At 50.8% G+C, this 23,418-nt stretch overlaps 12 protein-coding genes across 12 annotated transcripts; 5 read left to right on the top strand and 7 right to left on the bottom strand.

Annotated features, from left to right (window-relative positions):
* Nucleotides 1–10: 10 nt before the first annotated feature.
* On the bottom strand, nt 11–2,281 carry AGOS_AFR695C (PSP1 family protein; the record flags this gene model as incomplete). Its single annotated transcript, NM_212379.1, has 1 exon — nt 11–2,281. One exon carries the CDS (start codon nt 2,279–2,281, stop codon nt 11–13), a length of 2,271 nt encoding a protein of 756 aa, NP_986243.1.
* Nucleotides 2,282–3,015: 734 nt separating this feature from the next.
* Nucleotides 3,016–6,444, bottom strand: AGOS_AFR696C (AFR696Cp; the record flags this gene model as incomplete). The annotated part of the gene is made up of 1 exon (NM_212380.1): nt 3,016–6,444. One exon carries the CDS (start codon nt 6,442–6,444, stop codon nt 3,016–3,018), a length of 3,429 nt encoding a protein of 1,142 aa, NP_986244.1.
* Nucleotides 6,445–6,801: 357 nt separating this feature from the next.
* On the bottom strand, nt 6,802–7,080 carry SMT3 (SUMO family protein SMT3; the record flags this gene model as incomplete). The annotated part of the gene is made up of 1 exon (NM_212381.2): nt 6,802–7,080. The coding sequence occupies one exon, from the start codon at nt 7,078–7,080 to the stop codon at nt 6,802–6,804; it is 279 nt and encodes a 92-aa protein (NP_986245.1).
* Nucleotides 7,081–7,272: 192 nt separating this feature from the next.
* AGOS_AFR698C (amino acid permease) lies at nt 7,273–9,102 on the bottom strand (the record flags this gene model as incomplete). Its single annotated transcript, NM_212382.1, has 1 exon — nt 7,273–9,102. One exon carries the CDS (start codon nt 9,100–9,102, stop codon nt 7,273–7,275), a length of 1,830 nt encoding a protein of 609 aa, NP_986246.1.
* A 1,331-nt stretch (nt 9,103–10,433) lies between these two features.
* Nucleotides 10,434–11,966, bottom strand: FUS1 (Fus1p; the record flags this gene model as incomplete). The annotated part of the gene is made up of 1 exon (NM_212383.1): nt 10,434–11,966. One exon carries the CDS (start codon nt 11,964–11,966, stop codon nt 10,434–10,436), a length of 1,533 nt encoding a protein of 510 aa, NP_986247.1.
* A 1,341-nt stretch (nt 11,967–13,307) lies between these two features.
* AGOS_AFR700W (CAP domain-containing protein) lies at nt 13,308–14,612 on the top strand (the record flags this gene model as incomplete). Its single annotated transcript, NM_212384.1, has 1 exon — nt 13,308–14,612. One exon carries the CDS (start codon nt 13,308–13,310, stop codon nt 14,610–14,612), a length of 1,305 nt encoding a protein of 434 aa, NP_986248.1.
* Nucleotides 14,613–14,790: 178 nt separating this feature from the next.
* Nucleotides 14,791–15,657, bottom strand: RNQ1 (prion domain-containing protein RNQ1; the record flags this gene model as incomplete). The annotated part of the gene is made up of 1 exon (NM_212385.1): nt 14,791–15,657. One exon carries the CDS (start codon nt 15,655–15,657, stop codon nt 14,791–14,793), a length of 867 nt encoding a protein of 288 aa, NP_986249.1.
* A 415-nt stretch (nt 15,658–16,072) lies between these two features.
* On the top strand, nt 16,073–17,566 carry BIK1 (Bik1p; the record flags this gene model as incomplete). Its single annotated transcript, NM_212386.2, has 1 exon — nt 16,073–17,566. One exon carries the CDS (start codon nt 16,073–16,075, stop codon nt 17,564–17,566), a length of 1,494 nt encoding a protein of 497 aa, NP_986250.2.
* Nucleotides 17,567–18,075: 509 nt separating this feature from the next.
* On the top strand, nt 18,076–20,496 carry HIS4 (trifunctional histidinol dehydrogenase/phosphoribosyl-AMP cyclohydrolase/phosphoribosyl-ATP diphosphatase; the record flags this gene model as incomplete). Its single annotated transcript, NM_212387.2, has 1 exon — nt 18,076–20,496. One exon carries the CDS (start codon nt 18,076–18,078, stop codon nt 20,494–20,496), a length of 2,421 nt encoding a protein of 806 aa, NP_986251.2.
* A 194-nt stretch (nt 20,497–20,690) lies between these two features.
* Nucleotides 20,691–21,068, top strand: SDH7 (Sdh7p; the record flags this gene model as incomplete). The annotated part of the gene is made up of 1 exon (NM_212388.1): nt 20,691–21,068. The coding sequence occupies one exon, from the start codon at nt 20,691–20,693 to the stop codon at nt 21,066–21,068; it is 378 nt and encodes a 125-aa protein (NP_986252.1).
* A 179-nt stretch (nt 21,069–21,247) lies between these two features.
* On the top strand, nt 21,248–22,120 carry RRP7 (Rrp7p; the record flags this gene model as incomplete). Its single annotated transcript, NM_212389.2, has 1 exon — nt 21,248–22,120. One exon carries the CDS (start codon nt 21,248–21,250, stop codon nt 22,118–22,120), a length of 873 nt encoding a protein of 290 aa, NP_986253.2.
* Nucleotides 22,121–22,249: 129 nt separating this feature from the next.
* STE50 (Ste50p) lies at nt 22,250–23,332 on the bottom strand (the record flags this gene model as incomplete). Its single annotated transcript, NM_212390.1, has 1 exon — nt 22,250–23,332. One exon carries the CDS (start codon nt 23,330–23,332, stop codon nt 22,250–22,252), a length of 1,083 nt encoding a protein of 360 aa, NP_986254.1.
* Nucleotides 23,333–23,418: the final 86 nt, after the last annotated feature.

The raw sequence follows: 23,418 nt of genomic DNA on the forward strand, positions 1-23,418 counted from the left end.
CTCCATGAAGTCAGGGGAACATGCTAGTTACGAGCTCCTTGTAGACGCCGAGCTGGAAGTTGTCCAGCTCTATTTCGTGGAGTGGCGGCGCGACGATAAACCCGCCCTGCATGTTGGTGTCGACAAGGTCCTCGTTGGCATAGTGCTTCATCATCTCCTGGTACATGGCCCATTCCTTCTTGTGCTCATCATAGTACTTCTTGTCAACACCCAGGTTGTTTGGGATGGCGCAGAGCCAGATCCTAGTCTTATAAAACTTGAAGAGTTCTTTGATCAGCTCGCGGAAGTCATTGCGCTCCTGGCACACGTAGTAGAAAGTCAACTTCTTACGATCGAACTGAAACTCCGCGTTGAGGATCTTGATGTTTAGAGAACGGGCGCTCTGGCTGTTGCCTGGGGCAGAGGCGGAGCTGTGGGAGGCGGACTTGGAGGCGGAGGAGGGCGCGCCCTGCGTGGCAGCTGACGCAACGGAGCCACCGCTTGCAGCGGTCCCATTGTTCAAGGTCTTGAGTTTCAGCTGTGCAATGTGGAGCGCCTTCAGTTCGTCTTGAAACTTGCTGTGTAAATTGGTGGATACCTCCCAGGGAGTAGCAAAGCGCAGCACCTGCTTACTCGGAATAATGAGCTGTGTGAGCTCAATAACGTCATAGAGCTTGTGGTTGAGCTCGTCTTTACCGGAGCCGTTGTTGGTGCTGTCCATAAGAGCCTGTATAAAATGTTCATTGGGGTAGTGCTGATCAACCGCAGTAATGAGGGAGTCAAAGTGAATCTTCTTCTTGAGGAAATTAATAAAGAGCGCTAAGTCTATGTCGACTTTCGGTTCAATGACCATTGCGAGGTCTTTGCCCCGATCGCCATCAATGATCACCAAGTCCTCGCGGGCCATATTGAGGTTGGTCGACTGAGGAAGAGATAACAGCTCCAACTTCCCATTCTTGAGAGCCACCAGAACTAAGGGCTTGTAATGGAGGTAAGAACTTGTGGAGGACCGCCTATGTTGCGAACTCGAGACAAAAGCATCTGATTGTGGGTTATAGTTTAAATTACAGCTCTTCAAGAAACCCACAAACTTCAGTATCATCTCGCGCTGCCGAGAAGAACTGCCCGATGCGGTGCCGCATCTGTCACCCAAGAGAATGTCCTTGATATTGTCAATGAATTTGAAGCACTCCAGTGCTGAAAAGTAGTGGCCACTGCTACTGCGGTACAGCTGCCGCAGATCTGAGGAAGAAACAATTAGCCCGTTGCAGAGCACAAGTCCGTTATCGAGCGGGAACGTGCCGCCCTGCTGCTCGCCAACCTTAGTCGCAGAACTGCAGCTGTCGCCAGCGCCGGAAGTCGATACGGCCCCGCCTGCCGAGTAGTTAATCTGCGGTACACTCGCGTGTTTCTGCGGGTACGGTGGTCTACTGCGTTGTATGTTGTGGACCTGTGACTGCGCCTGCGGCTGCGGCTGCGACTGCGACCGTGGTTGCGACTGACCCTGTTGTTGCGCCTGTGATTGTCCTCCCTGGGTAGGCTGCATGTGCGAGGAGTGCTGGGAGTGGAACGCGAGCGCGTTGCCTGCAGGACAGCTGCTGTCATATAAGTGCTGCATCGGCATCGACTGCTGATGGCCATGGATGAGCTGGTCCGATATGTAGGAGGAGCGCCGCGTAGATGCAAACCCATGGGGCTCCTGAGGCAGGTACCCCCCGAGTCCGTTGTTGCCGGCGCTACTTGCCTGGTACAGCGTTGAATTCGCCGACAGCCCGTGCGGAGCGAGCGAGCCGTACACGCCACCCATCGCCATCGGGCTGACTGCGCTGCCCATAGTCAGGCTGTTGTCGCGCGACTGCGCCGGCGACCCCTGGTGCTGCACCAGACCCATCATGGGCTGGTACGAGTACTGCAGCTGCCCTAGCGACGGAGGCGCGCTCGCTGCCTCCGTCCCAGGCTCGTAGCCCACGCCCAGACTGAACATGTGCTTGTGATGTAGCAGTGACCCATACGCTTGCCCACTCCCCGCGCGCCCATCCGTGCGGTACGATCCCGGCCCCGCCGTCGCCGGCCGCGAGCTCGCGCTCGTGGCCGCATCCCCCGCAAAGCCCGGGCTCCTGAACCCGTTGATGAAGTCCATCTGCGGCCGCTCCTCCCGCTCACCTTCCTCGCCGCCCTTGCGCGCCAGGTCCGTCAACGACTTCCCACTGTTGTTGCGGAACAGCAGATTATCGTAGTAGTTGCGCAGCGCCACATTGTCCGAGAGACTCGTCGTACTGTTAAGGCTCGGCAGATCCGCCATATGTATCTCTATGCTTCTGCGGCCGTGCTATTCTTTTCCTGCCTATCTCTAGCCAGCCGAGGAACACTACCTTCTATGCGTGCCACACCAACCCGTCGTCTAGTTCCGCAGCTGGTCCACCGCTGTTTCCTGTAATTATTCTCACCGTGGATTTGCCACTGCTGACGGCTTTTAAGTTTCAGTCCAAATTTAATCAGAAGAAGGGGTAACTTCGGGTAACTGAGCTGCCCGCGTACGTGCCTCCACATCTTCGGCAACACCGAGGCAGCCATGCAGCATCGGCGGCCATGCGCCCTCTCAGAGGCGCGCGACCGGACTGCGCCTGCGCCGTATACGGCTGCTGTGCAGCGCGCGGCGCGGGGGGGGGGGGGTAGTCGGGGTCGTGTCCCATGGTATGATGTGGCCGCGCGATTCAGTCACGTGATTTTAGCCTAGTTTCCTATGCAACTAGAATCACGTGGGGCTGCGGGGCCCGGAGTCGCGTGGCGGGGTGCGGAAGCGAGGCAAGCGGAGTGATGTGGGCGCGAATGCGGGGGGCACGTGACTGCGGGGCTCGGGTCCGCGTGAGTCCGATTGTTGGGCCAGCAGCGAGGCCTCGGAGTGAGTTTGGCATTGCTACGGGTGGCAGCGGGAAGCGCAGGTATACAGAATAGTCCATAAGTCCTTTAATGCTACAAATTCCAGGGATAACGTATTTTATGTAGTATATCGCGCAGTTCCAGCCCGGGAGGGGGTCACGAGGCTAGCACCAAGACGCTTTCCTTCTCCAAAATCTTCTCGATCTCGTTGACGAGCCTGGTGAAGGTCTTTTTGGAGCCGGACTTCTTGGTGAACTTTACGCTCGAGCCGGTGTCTGCGACGGAGAGGATGACAATCTCGAAGGCGGTGGAGCGCAAAGAGAGGATGTTGTCGCTCGAGAGCTTGCCGGTGATCGTGTAGGAGGCGGGCATGGAGCGAACCTCCTTCAAGCCGTAGCTGGTCCAGCCGTTCAGCAACTTGTTCAAGGCCCGGAACATCTTGGAGTCGCCGACAGTGGTGTCAAGCTGGACGTCGCAGTCCGAGTGCATTTTCTCGCGGGAAAATTTCTTGAAGAAGGATGGTTTCTTCTTGGTGTTGGGGGGCGGGAAGGTTTCAGCTGCAATCACGCGCTCCGGAACAGTCTTTGTGAGCTTTTTCTCGGGCGCGCGCTCGGTTGCCCTCCTGCGCGGGGAGAGCTGGTTGGGGACACACTTGATCTTGATGTCGTCTGGGATCATCGATTTCATCACGGGCTGCCCCAGAGGCTCCTTTGGAGGCGCGGGGGCTTGGTAAATGCCGAGGCCGTTGGGCTTGTTGAGGTGATCGAGAGGAGGCAGGATCGGCAGCTTAACCTTTGCTATGTCCTCTTCGGAGTACTGCTTCGACCTGTCTTCACTATCGTCCAGTTCTATCAGTTCCACAGGCTCGCCAGGCTCGTGGTCGCCTTCTACGCCAACCTTCGGTCTTTCCAGATATGTGTCTGTAGGAGCCGCAGCCTGGTAACGGTTTTCCTGCCCGGCAGATTCGAACATGAACTCAGGTTCCTGTGGTATCTTGATAGAAGTTGGTGCGCTGGGCTGCAATGACTTCAACTGCACGTCGTTGTTGAGGTAGTCCGCAAGGTTCGTGTAAGAGACCTTGGTGGAATACATGGACAACACGGAAAGTCGCTTGCTAGAGGCGCTAAAGTGCTTCGACCGTCTTGTGAACTGCGGAATCTTGACCTCCGATAACTTTCTTGGTTCGGATTCCTCGTCCTTCAGAACGCCAATAGCAGTGACATTTTTGGGAAGGATTATCGACTCCGAATCTTCATGTGAGGAAGTGACGGTGGTGCCGTCAGACACAAACCTCTGTTCCTGGCGCGAATGGAGGCCAGGTTCCAGCTTCCTGTCCTGACTCTTGCGCATATTCACTTTTTCCAACTTCTCGCGCCTGACTCTCTGCAGCTCCTTGTCAATATCGTACTGAGACCCCAAGAACTTCGACCTGCGGATCGTTTCCAATATATTCTTTTCAACGCGAAGGCGGTCCTCATTACACTCGAGGTCATCCTCCAAGATGGTGTTTTCTTCTGAGAGCCTGATACCTGGATCTAACCTCGAGATTGGACGCGTCTCGAGCGACAGCGTACGCCGCTTCAACAAACTGTTGATATTGTTCTGTAGGGCGAGAAAAGAATCCCGTTTACTCGGCCGAGTTCCCTTCCGTTCCATCGGCTCGGAGATCGAGCGCACGTGTTGCTCCTGAGCAAGCGAGATGCGTTTTTCCTGTTTTGTTGCGGCGACCTCCGCTTTCAACCGAGCCACCTGCTCCTCCAAACTCTTCTGTAGCTCCCGCTGCCTGATTAGCTCCTCTACTTCGCGGCGACGCCTGCGCTCTTCCTCTTCCCTTTTTCGGCGTTCCGCTTCTGCCCGCGCTCTGCGCTCGCGCTCCTCGCGTTCCTTCGCCTCCCTAACCTTGCGCTCCAATTCCTCTTTTTCGCGCCTTATCTGCTCGTACTTTTCGTGTTCAAATATATTGTCAATCAATGTCGCGAAATCGGAACTGGTGCGCTTAGCTTCTCTATCAATGTACTCCCAGTCATTATCTTCCGATAGTTTTGCATATGTGGCAATGATTTTTGTGGTAATAGATCCGCGCTTGGAGGGAAGGAAGGATAAGCGTTTGCTTGCTCTCGAAGCACGTTTATTGTAGTCGCGTAATACCGCAGTCGGAACAGGCGGTGCATCTTGCCCCACTGACATCCTTTTTCGCGACGGCGACGAGGAATTCGAGCCCGCCAGAACTGCAGACAACTTTCTGTTGGAAAGCGAACGCTTCTTGGACGGCGACGTTGGATTCAGAGTCCCGCAATCGTTCAGCTTCTGGATGGAAACGGGTCGCTTATGGGCCGATGACACGTTAATGGCTGAGCTCCTCTTCTTCTTCGGTGTAGACAATATATTGTTTATGGAGCGGCGGGAGGAAGACTTCACAATATTCTGCTGAGGAGAAGAGGAAGTAGAGGAAATGCGCTTGGCAATCTGCTGCTGTTTTAACTGCTGCTGCTCGTTCTCAAACTTGAACCGATGCAACAGTGCATAGAAAGTTTTTTCCAGGTTGGCGCCTGGCTCCTTGAGTTTCATCGTAATTTCATTTTTATCTCTGCCATGCCATAGAACCACAAGATTCTGAAGAATGGCCTGATCTATCGTGCCGTCGTTGTGATCCAGCGGGTTCAGGTACGTGTCTTCGCGCGGCAGGTTGCGGATGCTCTTCGAGTCCTTGATGCTTGGATATTTCTGTAGAAGTGGGTGCTTCAGGATCTCGCGTGTCTTGATGCGCTGCTCCGGCTCCACTGTCAGGATCTGCACTATTAGGTCGCGCGCCTCCGGCGATATTTCGTCCTCGCCCGGTATTTCATACTTGCCGCTCTGCACCTTCAGCAAAAGATTGCGGATGTTGCCGTCCTCCTCGTCGAACGGCAGCCGCCCCGTAAGCAGCGCATATAGAATGACCCCGCACGACCACACGTCGCTCTCGAAGCCGTGGTACGGCAGCCCGGAGACGATCTCCGGCGCCGCGTAGTGCGGCGACCCGCAGGACGTCTCCAGCAGCTTGTCCTTCGACTCCAGCGCGGCCATGCCGAAGTCCGCCAGCTTGATGTTGAACTTGTGATCCAGCAGCAGGTTCTCCGGCTTTAGGTCCCGATGCACGATGCCCAGCGCGTGGCAGTACGAAATCCCAATGATGATCTGCCGGAAAAAGCGCACCGCCTCGTTCTCTGGCAGCGGCCCCCGCTGAACCAGCAGGTTGAACAGCTCGCCCTTCTCCACGTACTCCAGAACCATATACAGGTCCTGCGCCGTCTCCCACACGTCGTACAACCGCAGCACGTTCGGATGGTTTAGTAGCTTCATGATGATGATCTCCCGCTCGATACCGTACGGCAGCACGTCCGGATCATTCGACCCCACAAACGTCGATCCCTGTGCGTTAAAAACCGACTTCGAGATCACCTTGACAGCCGCAATCTGCCCGGTCTCCGTGTTCTGCGCCAGAAGCACCTTGCCGGTGCTGCCCGCCCCAAGCGTCTCCCCGAGCTTCCACGGCCCGATCCGATCGCCTCTAAGTGACGTCACGTTGTTGTTCTTATCGCCCATCCCGCTTCTCTTGTAGCGAGCTCGTGCCACAAACACTGGCAGCGGCACAAAAGTAAAAGAGGTTCAGCCAGCACCGTCCTTTTGTAACGCTTAGGCCAGCCAGACAGTACTGACTTTCTCTCGACTTGCAAGCATGACATAGCTTTTCCCTAAGCGACAGTCGTGTGTTTTGAAAACTTTTTTCGTGTACGGTGTTACTACATTAGGCCAGCGTCTTACTAAATTAGCCATGCGCCCCGGCCGCGCGCGGCGGGCTGCATTGGCTTAGGTTGCCAAATGAAGGCAGAGCGCGGTCGGAGAGTCGATTCTTGACAAGGCGCCCCTGGCGAAAAAACGTACATTGGCTACATAGGGTAGTTAGGACCCGCCGATTTGCTCTCGGTGGGCCTCGATGATATCGTTGTCTTCCATATCCAGGTCGTCGGGCGTCTGGTCGGGTTGGATGCGGACGCCGTCGTAGAGAAAGCGCAACGAGTCCATCTCCTTGCCCTGGCGCTTGGCGAAGGCCTCCATGAGGCGGCGCAGCGGGGTGGTGCGCTTGATCTTGAAGAAGATCTCGCTGGAGCCGTCGGAGACCTTGAGATTGATGTGGGTTTCGGGCTTGATTTCGGGCTTCTGCTCCTGCTCGTCGGACATGGTGCGGTGGCGTTCGGGAGAGGAAGAGTAGGGCACGGAAGGCGCCAAGTTGGCCACGGTGCGGCCGTCGGGCGCGATATGGCACGTGTTTCCGTGGTGTGGAGGTTTGGTATTCCGAGATGTACGGTGGCGTCTGGCGACGCAATTACGGCTTACGACATTAGATAGTTCATTTAATATGTAGATAGTTAGTTAGCACCAAAAATTGGCGATCCTGTGCCAGATGCTGGAGTTGCGTAGCTTTGCGCGGTACTCGATGTCTTCTTGTTTGAGCACGTCTGCGTCGAAGATGCGACGGTGCGAGACCAGGTCAATTTGGTCAGCCCGGATAAAGAGGCGCCAGTCCTTGTTCCAGATCTTGTAGCCAAAGTAGAATAGCAGGAACATTGGCATGGCAAGGTAGCCTGTGAAGAAAGACTCGGCATCTGGTTCTGTCGCGCCCATAGGCACGAGCGACACCCAGAACTGCCCGATCAGAGCGAGCACCATCATGATAGCGGATACGTACGAGCCAATGATACCTGTCTGCGCCTTAAATCCGAGCTCATCTGTAGAATAGCCCTGCACAGCAAGCGCGCGGCGGAAGCGGATGTGTGATAGGCAGATAGTCGACCATGTGAAGAGCTGAGAGAGGCCAGAGATGGCCAATAGCCACTTGAAGACCTCCTCTTCTTTTGGAGATGCAGCAACAAAACATATGGTACCGAAAAGAATCGAGATGATCATGGCCATGAGAGGTCTTCCTGCGCGATCGATGTACTTAAAGATTTTTGGCGCATAGTTCTGTTCCGCCAGCGAGTGTAGCAGACGGGAGGAAGAGTAAAATGCTGAGTTACCGACTGAAAGCACGGAGAGAAGGATGACTGCGTTAATAAAACTGGGGACGACGTTAACACCGTGCATTCTGACAGCAATGACGTATGGTGAAACATGCAAATCGGAATCATTAGAGCCCATAAGCTCATGCGAGTCCTTGGGCACCAAGAAACCAATAAGAATTACTGAGCCCAAGAAAACAACAAAAATCTTGTAGATCATCTTCTTTGCAGCAGCAGGAATCGACTTCCTGGGGTTAGCCTGTTCTGCAGCCGTCAGAGCTACAAATTCAGAGCAACCGAGAGAGAATGCTGCGTTGACTAGGGTAGCAACGATACCTTTGAAATGATCGAAATGTGTACGACCGCCCAAAGAGCCCGGATCTCTCCAGTACTTGCCTCCGATGTAGCCCGAGGTACCAACAGCGCCGGTGTTGATGAGAATGCCGACAATGAAAAACCCGATCATCATAAGCACCTTACAGCTATTGAAGAAGAACTCGGCTTCTGCGTACCCCCTGGCCCCGAAAAAGTTGATAACGATAATGAGAACATAGAAGATGGCAACATAAATATCTGGATTCACTGACCGAGACCCAGGCCAGAACTTGATGGTGATGGATGCAGTGACTAACTCTAGTGGGAAGACACAGAGCCACTGTAAACAGTAAACCCATGCAGTTGCGAAACCGAGCGCAGGATCAATTAGAAATGACGGGTAGGCGTTAAATCCACCTGCCAATGATGTGTAGCACACGGCTAGCTCGCCAGCGGCTTGGATGACACAGTAGACGCACAGACCCATAATTAAGAAACCAATGGCAGAACCTGCAGGACCACCGTCGTGCAGGGCAGTACCACTACCAACCAACAAACCAGTACCGATACCGGTGCCAAGCGAAATCATAATCATATGCCTCGACTTGATCGTTTGCTTCAGGTTCTCATGTTTGGCATTTTGTCCACCGCCGCCCTCAGTATCAGTCCCACCGGACCCATGAGCCCGTTTGAAAGAGCTCAGGAAGCGCTTAAACCGGGTATCATCTCCTTCTAGGTATTCAAAGTCACTCTTTTGAGCGGAGGTTTTTTCAAAGAATTCCGTTGTCTCCGTCGTCACAACCTTTCCAGACTTGATGTCTTTCAGCTCCCCGTCAACCAGGACGGCTCCAGTCGAGGACCCTGACGGTAGACCAGTGTCTCTCGGCATTAGTAAAATGCTATATTAATTTGTATTGCTTAGTGGTCCTAAGCAGTCAAAAGCAACAGCTTTGCGGTGCTGATAGTGATATATAGTATTTATAAGGAACTTCCTTCTGCGAAGCTCATCTAAAAATTTGTAACGACCCCAATGTTCCTCCTCAAGCGCGGGGACCTATTACGCTTGATTGGATGTGTCCAACCAACAGCGGTTCCGCGACTTTGTGTGAGGAATTGCGTTCACAGATGCCTTGCGCGAGGCTCTATTCTTGCGCCTGGCGCAGACGCATACCAATCAAAAATCAAGAGAGCTCGTATTCGTTTCTTTTTTATTTGAGAAAAATGCCGAGCCCAAACTACAAGGAATCTCGCAAACGCCGTTTCCGGCCATCGACGGTTTGAACGTCCCTCCTTTTTTACCTGTTACGACTATCGAAGACCGCGGAGATTGGTGTGCGTCTAAACTAGGAACAATGGACTAACACTGGTAGTATATGTCCTACGCAGTTTCCATGCTGGACTTAATGCAGAATGGTAGTCATCGGGTTCTCTGCAGATGCAGGTGTGTTGTAGGAGCCATTTTACCCAATTTTGGCTACTCAGCGGGCCTACTTCTATGCTGTTGTAGCATCCGTAACTGTTTTACAGTCAACTGATGATTCGGCCGGTTACGGTCACGTTCCTTTTTTTTACATTAGCCCGGGCAGCCAAATCGCGGGAAGCGTAAGCCAACGTTCGATGAGCACTTAAGCCCGGCGCACGCACGCAATTAACGAATGACCGTTGATGCCGTAGATCTGAAATGCGCATCCCGCAGTGTAATTTGATCCCTTGCTTTTGGCGCTTTCGAGAGGGTTAACAGGCAATCCCACGGCGATACAAGAGATAAAGCGTCATCCCAGTTGCGTGGAGTGCATTGGGGAGCCTAGGGTCTTTGCAAGATGTTGGATAAGAGGGGCCGGGCGCCCGGTTATCAATTTTGAGATAACGCAAATTTGTGTATCTTTGCCCCGCAGTACTCAAGTGCTGCAGACCCTATCGAAAGGATAACCTATATACTACATAATGTTCTTGAACAGAGCTATGAGCGTTTTGGCTGATTTCGTCTTTCCCCTCAGTAGTGTTACCGATCTCCTTTATCTCTGTTTTTCTGCTTTTCACGCTATACAATATTAGGTCCGTGGTTTAAAAATGCGCTTTCACACTGAACAAGTAAAAAACAACTTTTGAAGAAAGATAAGCACATCTCAAGGAAGTGACAGGCCTTATATCTTCTAAAATCAACACACATATTACACATCATTTCAAAACTATCGGTGCATATAAGGCTGGCATTCAGAATTAGTGAACACCGTTAAAGACATGTTTAAGACACATCTGTGGCACAATACCTCGCCGTTCGTTTAGATAGTTCGGCGCGGATATATTGTCACTGTCAGAGTCGGCACTCTTAGCACTATCGCATTTCTCTACTAAGCACCACCCATCGGTATGCCGAGCAAGAACACGAACTTGCTCGTCGATGTTCAATTCGATCTCATCTAACAAGCGCGGAGAGAATGGTTTTATTACAACGCACAAGTCACCATCGGCTGTTGGTGGTGGCGAGGGTACAACTGGTGTGCTGTGAGAGTATTGCGCTGGTTCAAGCTCTGGTGAGGTGTCGTACGAGTTTTCCTTGTATGATGATGTTTCATCTAATGGAGTATCAGGCAAGGGTAGAAGAGTGGTCATTTTCGAGGTGGGGGTGGACACCTTTTCCGTCACCGATGTACCTGGTGGTTTAAAATCGCTTGTCTGAGAATTATAAGCCATTGATGCTACCATGGCAGACGTGTACACTGGCTCCTCCTTGAAAGGTGAATATACCGCTGTCTGCGGGTTTGGTGCCTGTTCGCGGCGGACCTTTGACAGGATTCGAAGCGTTTTAAGCGGGACTGTAGGCGTTTTAATCTCGGTGGTTCCGCTGTTGATTTCGAAAGAACTAAACGGTTGGTATACTGATTTTGTTAGGAACCACCTGGATAGCGGTGATTCGTAAGTCCACTTAGTTCTGTCTTGCGTGTCTGCCAGTTTGCTACCTAGATTTGGCTTTCCATACAAGTACTTTTCAATCATGGTATCACTATCAGATGTTTCTGGGTTTAGGGCAGCTTTATCTGGAGTCAGAACATGTGGAGGCTGAACCTCTATCCCAGAATTGTCATAAATCTGGGAATCTTTATAATCGTTACCTAGAGGCTCTTTTTCTAGATCTAAGGATCTTGGCCGCTGTGTCTTCATGGTTTTTGGCTGAACAGCCCACCGAGGTGGTTTACCCTCGTTCCGATGGCGGCCTGTACTTCGATAACGGAAGAACCATAGGATCAAAGCAATGCTGACAACAAATATGGCAATTGGAAGACCAATTGAGAGGCAAATAATTGTTTTAGAGCTTTTCTCATTGCTCACCAAAGTGGTAAGTGGAACATAGGTCGGTGTTTGCTCCGAAGCAGCCTCCGTTCCAGAAGGGTGTTCAGACAATGGCATGGAAGTCGCAAGGGGAAGTGTGATATCGCTCGAGGATGTTACCGTGGAATATTTCAGGGAGGTAGTGCTTGTGAATGACGGTGCGGATGCACTTTCTGTCGCCGATATTTTTGAGAGACTACCTGCGGGTTGAATAGGCGTAGATCTAAGGTTGTAGATGGTACTCCCCCCCTGCGAACTGAGTGTTGAATATGCGTATGGGATAGTTTGACCTGAAGCGTAATATTTGTCTACGGTGACTGTTTGCAGGATGGTATCCTCTTCTTGCGAGCTGGATGTGCGATAGAACACGACCGTGACCTCCTTTGTTATGGTGGATGAGACAGTGGTATCTGTTTCCGCCATAGAGCAAGTAGGTCAGAGTGCGCAAGAATCCTCCGGTTAATATAACGATACCAACCCTTTCGTTCTTCTTTAAATACCTTTGTTGTTCACTGTTTCATAGCTGTATCATGCGCCGAGAGGAGCCACTGACGCCTGGCCGAAAGCCGGGTAATATATTCATGAAACATATGCTTATATAACAAGGGCAATTATGTCGAAGACGTCGTTACTGCTTAGATAATTAAATAATTCCCGTCGCCGCATTTATCGTGCCCGTTTCATCTAGTTACTGACCGGTTTGATGCCCTACCCAGAGAGGTATGTTGACGAAGGTTTTTGCAAATTCAAGCGGACTTTGGATACTTGATGAGTAACCAGCATGGTACTTTTTTCCTTGGGAGCTCATTCCACCCAGTTCGGAAAGTCGATGGCCGTAAGCGTGCGTCGGGCAACGGCCACCCGAATTTGGCGATGATTATAGTGAGAAGTCAAAAGGAACTCATTCAGTTACGGAAATTTGATTTACCCTGCTTAACGCTAATCCAGCGGGAAAGTTGCGGATATATACTCTATGTATGCTAGGTTACATGAATTCTAGAATACTATTGATTCGCGGGTTAAAAGCAACTAGCTGGGCGCATGTATATACTGCACATTGAATGTATGCAAAATTTAAGGTTTGATTCTATCCCAGAGGTAAACTATACTTTTATCCCAGAGGTGAGCTATGCTTTCCGGATGGCCCACCTATCTTCGCCGGGCCCTTTCTGCGTCAGAATTGGGCAATAAAATACCTGTCCAGCATGGAGACTGATGGGTATGAGATTGCTCTAGACTCGTCTCTGAAGCACTGGGTCGATAAAGCCTACATTAAAGACTACGATTCCCGAAACAAAAGGCTGTAGGCGCTGCATGTCTGCGCAGGGTTACCATGAATCAGGATACCTTAGCTCGTGCATTGGTAAGAAGGGGTCTAAATTCTTGGACTACTCATTTAACTAAACTGGAATAAAGAATGTAACTCTGCCCTACCGTACGTACTGGCAAAAACGAATGTTTGCGCCCATACCTATGATGTAAGCTGCCTGTGATGAGGAGTTCCTGTGGCGGCAATGTTAACAAAGCAACCGACCGCTGTGATTACGGGAAATTGGCACGATGAGTACTGGAATACTTCCCCGACTATCTACTGGAACCCATGCCATATGCACCAGCCGATGAACCTATGCATGCTGCTGGTATAGCGCGTCATCGATTTAGCATCGCTAGTATGCTCTGCCATTACCTGTATTAGCTACACTTCAAGCTTCTAATCATAAAAAGATATATAAGCCATGGGATCTTATAAGTATACTCAAGGAGATGATTAATGTGACCTGCTTTACCACCAACAACAAAATGAAACCGGCACTCATAATTACTGTCAGCAGCATAGCTGCTGCAATCGCCATGGAATCGGTTTCCGTGCAAGATACTACGGAAGTTGCTACCTACACCAGGTTTTATAAATCCCAGCCCAAGTTGACCTACTCTAAGTCTAGTTACACATCTACTGTTGCTTCATTCCCTTCTCCCTCTAGTATGCCCCACTTCATTTCATTTGACAGACGACCAGAACCTAGTGCATCAAATACGTTTGAGCAAGAGAAGTCTAGTTCACAGCCAACCATTGGTATTTCGCTGTCGTCTGACGTTCCCAGTAGCGGCCCGAGCGTTACCAAATCCCTTACAGAATCAACTAGTGGCAGCTCAAAAGATTATGGGAGCTTGGCGAAAGTGTCAACATCTACTCTACGCCAGCACTTTTCAGATGCAATTACTGATAGCCCAAGTATGACGCCAGGATCCTGTCAGCTATCGGACTGTACATCACAGCTGGAAAAATCGAAAACGAAAGGCCAAACAACAGTACCTAAATTTTCCGGATATAAAAATGTCACAACTTCCTTATCTAGTACAACTGGCGCTTCCACCATCCCACGTCCCAGTAGCTCGAGCGGTAGTAAAGGTACTTCAAAGGGACCGTCGTCTTCCACAAATATACAAAAAACGACCAATCCTGCGGACTCTACAAAGACAGATGGCTCCTCATCCAGAGAGCCATCTAAGGCTAGTGGATTGACTCCTAGCTTCTCTGCGCCATCCACACTTATGAATTTGGATCATAACGTTGCAAGCGAGCTAGTTAAAGCGCACAACGCAAAGCGTGTTCTACACGAAGACACTCAACCTCTAAAATGGAATAATAAACTTTCCGACTTCGCCTACAGCTATGTCTCAGAACTAGTAGGTACAAGTGAAGATCCTTGCACATATGTGTTAAAACATTCTAACGGTCCTTATGGAGAGAATATTGCTTCCGGACTTTCCTCGGAAACGCCCAATGTGACGGAATACGTGAATTCATGGTACAATGAAATTGAGGACTATGACTATAATGATATCGACGGGATATATCATCGCGGAAAGGCAGTAGGTCATTTTACTCAATTAGTCTGGGCAAAGAGCCAGGAAGTAGGTTGTGCTGTAGTCTACTGCTCAAATAATGGGAAGGGGATATACATTCTCTGCGAATACCACCCTGTTGGCAACATCGAGGACAGTACGCCAGGGAAAGACAGGTATCGCCTCTACAAAGAGAACGTAAAACCGCTAAAGCAGCGTTAGTTTACTTCAATCTTGCGACAAAAGTTTTAGTTTCAAAAGACAGTGGCGTTATCACGCCAAATAGACAAGATGTATACTCCAAATAGTCATAAATTAATTATGGTTTATAAGAACGCCGTGAATTCCGCATAGCTGCGTGAGACGGAGAGTATTCATACCTAATTAGAGAACTCGACACTTATTTTCCGAAGAAGCTGCCCACGAGGTTTGCTAGACCGTTCCCGCTGCCACCTCCTTGATTCTGGCCATGGCCGTTGCCACCCTGGCCCTGCTGGCCATAACCACCTTGGCCCTGCTGGCCATAACCACCTTGGCCCTGCTGGCCATAACCACCTTGGCCCTGCTGACTATAACCGCCCTGACCCTGGCCGTAGCCACCCTGGCCCTGCTGTCCATAGCCACCCTGTCCTTGGTTACCATAGCCGGACTGATTGGCGTTTGGATCAAAGTGCCCGGAAAAGTTGAAGTTTCCACCTTGCCCGTAATTGCCGCCCTGCTGGCCGCCAGAGTTATACCCAGGACCGCCCTGTTGGTACTGCTGCTGGCCTTGCTGCTGACCTTGCTGCTGGCCTTGCTGCTGGCCTTGATGGTGCTGACCCTGGTTACCACCGAACATGCTGGAGGCAAGCGACGCTAGTCCCGCGGCACCGAGACCCGCTCCGGCTGCACCTGCGGCACCAGAGCCATTGCCTCCGGAGAATAGCGAAGCCACCGATCCGAGGTTAAACCCGCCCCCGCCAGAGTTCCCGCCGAAAACTTTCGACAACAACGCAAGCTTCCCGAGCTGTGCCTGCGGCGAGCCCTGAGAATTGGCTGTCAGCGACGAGAATAGCTGGCTGGCAATCCCGCCGCCTCCTCCATCTCTGGTATTAGCATTGCCCATCACATGGTTGGTCATCTTTCCAATAAGGCTCTCGATCGAGGACACCTGCGACTGATCCGGATTGCTACCCGCTGCGGTCGTGAGCTTCTGCACGGCTCCGCCATGGTTCCCACGGTCCATGAGATTCTGCGCCTCGCTGATAAGCTTGTTGATATCCGTCATAGTACACAATACCAATGCTCCTAAGCCAAACTCCAAGAAGAGTGTGATGAGTAGAGTGGAGTTTATACCCTCCTACTCCCTAGACATAACGAGTTCCCCTATTTCTATCACGTGCCAGACAACCACGTGACCAACCACGTGATCGACAGCTTGATTTGAATCACGTGATTAAAACCTTGTTTTAGTTTTAGATTTTTGAGTAAGAGATCGTAACCACAACAAGGCGAAACGGCAGCAGAACAGTAACAGCGATTGGGACAACCGTTCTGCAGACACGTACCTGGGACTCGTTGGGCGTTTGGAGAGGTATACAGAGCCCACAGAAAGGAGTAGTCGATCTGATATACAAGTCTCCTCCTGATCCTGGAAGGGCAGGGAATAAAACAAATTTTGGCGAAATAGGGAAACATAATATATGTCGGACAAATATCAGGACAGAATAGGGACGTTCTTGCAGATACCTAATGTTGGCAAAGGCCAGCTGAAATACATAGGGCCTGTGGAAGGAAAGCAGGGTTTGTTTGTGGGGGTGGATTTATTGGCTAACATCGGGAAGAATGACGGGACTTTTCGCGGCAAACGGTACTTTGAGACCGAGTACCCGCAGTCAGGCCTCTTCATCCACCTACAGAAGGTAGCTTGGTTACTTGACCAAGCCGGCGATGGCCTGCCGGGCGGCACGACGGCGGCTGGCCATAACCCGCAAGTGCATGCCCAAGCTCACGGGCAAGCGCACCCACAGCAGCAGCGGCTGTCGATAGTGACTTCCACTTCTACATTGGCCACAAATGGGTCTACGGGCGCGGCGAAAACCAGGAATCGTGCGAGCAGCGTTATATACCGCTCACCGACTCCGAGACGCGTAGTGAGTCGTGCTGCCAGTATGATGAGTCGGAGAACGCTGGCTTCGGATCAGAGCGATTTTTTCTCCGATTCCATGGAGGCCGAGGACCGGCCGCATAGTGAAAATGAGGACGACGTGGAGGAAGAGGAGGATGCGGAAGACGCGGCGACTGAGTCCGCAGATAACAGGAACAGCATATTCATGACACCAAAGTACTTTAAGCGTCAGAGCATTTCCTATGAGTCAAAGATTAAACAACAGCAAGAGGAAATTCTGCATTACAAAAGGTTGCTTGACGACCAGCGCATTGTCTTGGAGGAGATACAGCCGGCAATAGATGACTATGAAGAAAAACTACGTTATCTTGAGGCTGAGAAGCAGCGATTACAAAACACGTTGCAGTCGGAGCGCGAGCACCTGGCAAAGCAGAAACAGTACTTCGAAGCGGAGCACGAGCAGCTACTATCGGTTGTCGATGAACTACACAAGGAGATTAAAGAAAATGAGGAGCGTATGCTAAGGCAAAGACGGCGGCAGACAATAATCATGGAGGATGAAGGGCAGGTGCTTGAGATGGACACACTCAAATCCGAAAATGATAGATTAAAACGTCAGCTAGAAGAATTGCTGAAGCAATGCGAAGAGCAGGAACTCCTGAAGGCTGAATGGCAAAAGGAGAGAGCCCGCTTGCAAACAGACAACCTGTCCCTAAACGATGGCTACTCGTCGCTCTCCAAGGAGTTGGCGGAAACACAGCGTAAGCTCGATGACATAGTCCAGGGCCAGAGCTTGAAGAGTGGCACGGACCTCGCTAGCTACCAGTCGGAGATAGAGTACCTGCGGCGCGAGTTGGAGGAGGCTAGAAGTTTGATTGGCGTCAAATCTTCCGTCCACTCCAACCGACACAGAGATGAACTGGGGTTACAATCAAAACTTCCTAATGAGTCTTTGCCCTTATTTGATGGGAACAAAAACAAGGACGCGGCAGCGGGCAGGCTGCTATGGTGCGCGCTATGTGAAAAAGACGGACACACTGCCTTTGAGTGCACTGAAGTTGCCTTTTAGTAACTGAAGCAGCAGCACTGCACAATAACCAAACAGTAATTGTATTATTTGTAAGCATATGCGTTCGTTGGCCGCCGACGATAAGATAATTCAAGTGTCGTTTGCAGTACCATGTGCCTGAAGTACTTGCCAACACTGCCTGTATAGCACGGTTCATAGGACATTATAGGAAACGAAAATAATGTGTTGCGGGCTCATACATGCTATATGTTAAATACTCGTACATAGCACATTTCTTGCTTCACGTGAGCGTCCTTGTCATGTTGCGATTCCGTTAGTCAACTGTTACTACGAGAGACTAACACAAATGTTAAAAAAGTTTAATCAAATCCAATCGCAACCCTTTAACTAGTAGTGATTGCAAATGACTCATAAGAGTGAAGAGCTTTCCGAGGAAGTTGCAAAGCCGCGGTATATGCTACTGGATGATTTAAAGATATAAGGAAAGATTCTTGCTTCATCTTACCAAGCCGGCTCCTTCATACAAAGAACACAGATATTTGCGCACTATGTCATTTCCGCTGCTAGTGCTGGTAGCAGATATTGCTACAGTAAAAGAAAAACCATTTGTATTACTATCTGGACAGCTACTGCTGGATGGTAGTCAATCTGTGGAAACGGTTGTTGGGTTTGTGAAAGCCTATCCGCAGCTCAGAGCCGTTTCTGTCGCTTATAAGACGGATGAGAGTTACACAGTTGATGACGCATTTACCATGCTTAATAATGGCGTAAGCACGCTGTTTGTAGATGAGCGCACCGCTGACATGCTAGTGGATGCAGGCATTCCGCATACTAGACTTACCGTTTCTGATGGCAGCGTTTATCGGCAACAATACCCAGCTGTACGCGAGTTTAGCGAGCGTCAGATTCACTCGTTGTCGAAAGTAACCGGTGAAGATTTTGCGAATACAATAATAAGTGCTTTGAAGACCGATCGGGCAGATGGCCTCTTTTCCACATTAGTGGTAGATGTGTATGAGAGATGCCTTGGACTCGTGTATTCCTCGGAGGAGTCAATCAGACTTGCAATCGAGAAAAAGGCGGGAGTATACTACTCTAGATCCCGGAATGAGGTCTGGGAAAAAGGTCGGACCTCTGGGAACACGCAAGAGTTGCTTCAAGTTGCGATTGACTGCGATGGCGATGCATTGAGATATGTTGTGGACCAGCGCTCGGAGCAAGGCGGCATGGGCAATTTTTGCCATCTAAATACCCCGTCATGTTTCGGATCTTTGAGACGCGGCCTGGAGAGTTTAGAGCAGATTGTTGACCAACGCATAGCAGATGCTAGACCTGAGTCATACACCCTCCGTCTTGTTGGAGACACGGAATTGCTAAATTCAAAAATAAAGGAGGAGGCAGATGAAGTGATTGAGGCTATAACGCCAGCTGAACTACAATGGGAAGTTGCGGACTTGCTGTATTTCCTCATGGTTAAAATGAGGAGCAATAATGTGACTTTAAAGGAGGTGGAAGCCAACCTAAACATGAAGCACATGAAGATTACGAGACGGCCTGGAAACGCGAAACCAAAGTACCTACCCGCGCAGGAGTGGCAGAAGAACAAGGAAACTCCTGTAGATATTGCACCATCTGCCATTTACTTGAACGTCGTATCCTCAGATGATGAGGCCGCATTGAAAACAGCAATTACAAGGCCAATTCAGAAAACTACTGATATATTAGGTCTTGTTGAGCCTATAATAAAAAAAGTGATAGAGGAGGGCGACAATGCGTTGACTGAACTAACAGCGAGGTTTGATGGAGTAAAGATAGAAACACCAGTACTAGAGGCTCCTTTTGGCGACGAGTATTTAAAAGGATTAACGGAAGACGTCCGTACGGCCATAGATATTTCGATGGAGAATGTCCGTAAATTTCATGCCGCACAGCTGAGAGACGATATTCTCAAGGTCGAAACGCAACCGGGGGTGGTATGTACGAGATTCCCGAGGCCCATAGAGAAGGTCGGGCTCTATGTTCCCGGTGGCACTGCAGTTCTCCCAAGTACTGCAGTGATGCTTGGAGTGCCAGCGCAAGTTGCTGGCTGCAAAGAGATAGTTATTGCTTCTCCGCCTCGCAAGTCGGACGGTAAAATTTCACCTGAGGTTGTATACGTCGCATCTAAAATTGGCGCCTCGAAGATTGTATTAGCAGGCGGTGCACAAGCTGTTGCTGCCCTTGCTTATGGCACACATTCGGTACCAAAAGTTGACAAAATCCTTGGACCAGGGAACCAGTTTGTCACTGCTGCTAAGATGTATGTGCAAAATGACATGCAGGCTCTCTGTGCCATCGACATGCCTGCAGGTCCATCTGAAGTCCTGGTCATCTGCGATGAGAGCGCCGATGCCGATTTTGTGGCGGCTGATTTACTCTCTCAGGCAGAGCACGGCGCGGACTCTCAGGTTATCCTGATTGGCGCCAACATTTCTGACGAAAAGGTGCACTCTATCCAAGCTGCTGTTCATCACCAGGCAATCTCGTTGCCGCGCGTGGATATCATCCGCAAAAGTATTGCGCACAGCTCTATCATCTTGTCGAGCACAGCAGAGGAGGCCTTTGCCCTCTCCAACCGTTATGCCCCAGAGCATCTCATTCTCCACCTGGAGAATGCGTCTGAATATCTACCCTTGGTGGATCATGCCGGCAGCGTATTCGTCGGTGCGTACACACCTGAATCGTGTGGCGACTACTCGAGTGGGACAAACCACACGCTGCCTACATATGGCTACGCTCGGCAGTATAGCGGCGTCAACACCGCAACGTTCCAGAAATTCGTTACCTCCCAGGAAATTTACCCAGAAGGGTTGCAGAACATCGGGCACGCAGTAATGAGTCTTGCGAAAGTCGAGGGACTGGATGCCCACAGAAATGCTGTGAAAATCCGTATGGCTAAGCTGAAGCTGCTGGACGCTGATTTTGACTAGTTCTGCTCGCCGATGCCTTTTTGCGGGGCAGCTCTGACGCGGGTTTCACCCGAGTCAGAGCTACTCTTATTTAAGCACCCGTACATATCGAAACCGCCCACTGGTCTGACTTCATCGTTATTATTCTTACTCACCATAACTTACCCCATCCTGCGCCAGACCGCTTCACGGGCGACACGTTCCTCTCTGCCACAATGCGCACTACAAATCACCTCTACCGCACAGTACATCGCCAGGGAAAGCCACTTCTACCACCACTACACCTTTACAGAAGAATCTTGCGCGCCCACCGCACTTTCCCGCCGGCACAGCGCGCCCTCGGAGACGAATACGTGAAGTCGGAATTTAAACTACACAAGAACATTGATAACCCGGTCCATATTATCGGCTTCCTGGCTTCCTGGCAGGACTATTTCCACATGATTTCCACCAACAGCTGGGCTGAAGGTACACTTTCGAAGAGCCTAGTTGACCAGATGTCGTCAGAGCAAATCGTACAACTGTACGAGCTTATGAAAGAAACCAAACAGCTGGGGGGCGCTTCCGCAGAGAGCGGATCCTCCTTGAGTTGAGGTGTACATAGCGAATCGATAATGGTGTGTTAGCCGTTATATATGATACATAAAAGAAACGACTTTGGCTTGGTTGAAAAATTGTTCAAGCCATCGCATGGCGATGACGAGCAAAGGTCAACGGCGTAGCAGAGCGGAAGGCGGGCTGTCGTTCTTAGGACCTGTAACTTCCTGCCAATATGAAAAATGTTGAGGTTATGAGGAGTGGGTTCTTAGTGATCCCCTTTGACCTACCAAAATGCACGGCGCTGGGCGATGACACGGATGTCAGACATTACATGTACGTGAAGAAGCATCAGACGAAGGTGGAATCGGAGGCTAATTGCCTGTTTATTGTCAATTTACCTCTGTTGACACAGGTCGACTCTATCAAGGAGAGCTTTGGCAGGATTTGCGCGCAGTACGAGACTGTGGCGCATGTGGCAGAGCTGCTACATCACGACGAGTTCGGATTGCACGAGGTGGATTTGGGTGCGCTGACGTCCGATTTCAGAGACACCGGGGATGCGGAGGACAGAAGGTATACACCGAGAAACAGTGCTCTGTTGAAGTTTGTGGACCAGGCATCTCTGGAGAACTGCTGGGCTGCTCTGCGCAAATACGCGCACAAACAAAAGGAATTGGTGGAGTGGGCGTTCCAGTCTCCTTCGATAGCGACCTTCCAGAGCTTCTATAAGCCACTCGACCTTGAGTACTTGCGCAGCGACATTCACGAGCATATGTTGTTATTTGAGCAACGGGAACAACTTGCGCAGGATGAGGTTCAATCGAGTATTGTGGACGAGGACGGGTTCACACTTGTAGTAGGGAAGAACACAAAATCGTTAAACTCCATAAGGCGTAGGATTCTGAACCGCAATCCACTTCTTAAGCATACACGGAAGGAGAAGCCTCCCAGCATGGTGGACAAGAAGGCCAAGCAGGACTTTTACAGATTCCAGCTTAGAGAGCAGAAGAAGCAGGAAATTAACGAGCTGCTAAGTAAATTCAAGGAAGATCAGGAGAGGATCAAGGTCATGAAATCGAAGAGGAAGTTTAACCCTTACTCTTAAAACAACTTATGTGCTGCGCAGAAAGAAGACCCCTGTAACATACGTAGATTAGTGGCTGTTTATACATGTATCACTACATAACATACATGAAAAGCAGTCCAGTTGCCGCTATCTCTTGATATGCGTATTCTACAATCTACCTCCTGGTGTCAGATCGCCAACTTCCTCGAAGTCACCCTTCTGCCGCAGCATAATTGCGGGATGGAGGCCCTGTTGCTTTAAGCTTTTGAATATTACTACGGGCTGCTCGTCCATTTCTAGGATTCTCTCCTTGTCGCCATAGCATATAACAAGCACGTACTGCCGCCAGTCCGCCTCGTTCAGGTTATGTTTCTTCATAGCATTTTTCAGAATCTTTTCTGTAGAGTCCTCTTTGGATGCCCGCAGCTGCTTCAGCGGCTCGTTGGGGCTAGCAGTTGTCGATACCTGCCCGGAACTGTTGTTTCCTGAGGTGGCTATCCCTGCGTTCGAAGGAACAACTGGAGGCGGAGGACCCGCCACGCCAATACCCGGAGGGTTATTGGAACTGGTTCTCCGCTGGGCAGCGGGCGCCGCCGGGTGATTACGCGGTGAGATGGGCGACGGATGTCCCGAGTGACCGTGCTGCTGTGGCCTTTCAAAATAATCCTGCATCTGTGTAGAGTGGTGCGTATGCGCGCCCGGGGCGATACCGGACGACGGCGTAATGCTCCGTTTCATTACCTCTAGAATATCCACACGCAGACGGGCGTATTGCGATTGGTATTCCTGCAGCTTATCGGCGATCGTATTATGCAGATTGTTCAATGTTGCCACGAGCTCCTTGTTGATGGCCGTAGTGCCGCTTTCGAATCTCTTGAGTCCGTTGATGGCTATCTTGAACTTCACACCCAGTCGCGCATCGCCGTCGAACAACTGCTTGCAGTCATCCAGCGTTAGAAAGGGCAGCACATCGCCTGTGATCTTGTGCTGCCGAAAGTTACGTCTACAGGAATCCAACGTCGGCGCAGTACCCGCGCCGCCCGCCTCGGTTAAGCCGCCAAGCCCCTCAGGCTGCGCGCCAGTCACACCGTCCTTTTCGCATCCGCCTGCAGCTTCAGGACCTGCTGTCTCTGCCATTTTCGCACCTCCTGTCAGCTGCAGTTCCCCAAATGCCCACTCTATAACCTCATCGACTGTCCAGCTCAAATGGTTCGCTATCAAACAGCTCCCGGTATCCGGTGTTGCAGACATCGTTCGGCCTTCTAACCTCTCTACGACAGCAGAACCGTCAACCAAAACGTCGCGGCAGTATTTGGACCCGCGCGCTGATCTCTTGC

The sequence above is a fragment of the Eremothecium gossypii genome, chromosome VI (assembly GCF_000091025.4).
Source record: "Eremothecium gossypii ATCC 10895 chromosome VI, complete sequence".
NCBI classification, from domain to species: domain Eukaryota; kingdom Fungi; phylum Ascomycota; class Saccharomycetes; order Saccharomycetales; family Saccharomycetaceae; genus Eremothecium; species Eremothecium gossypii.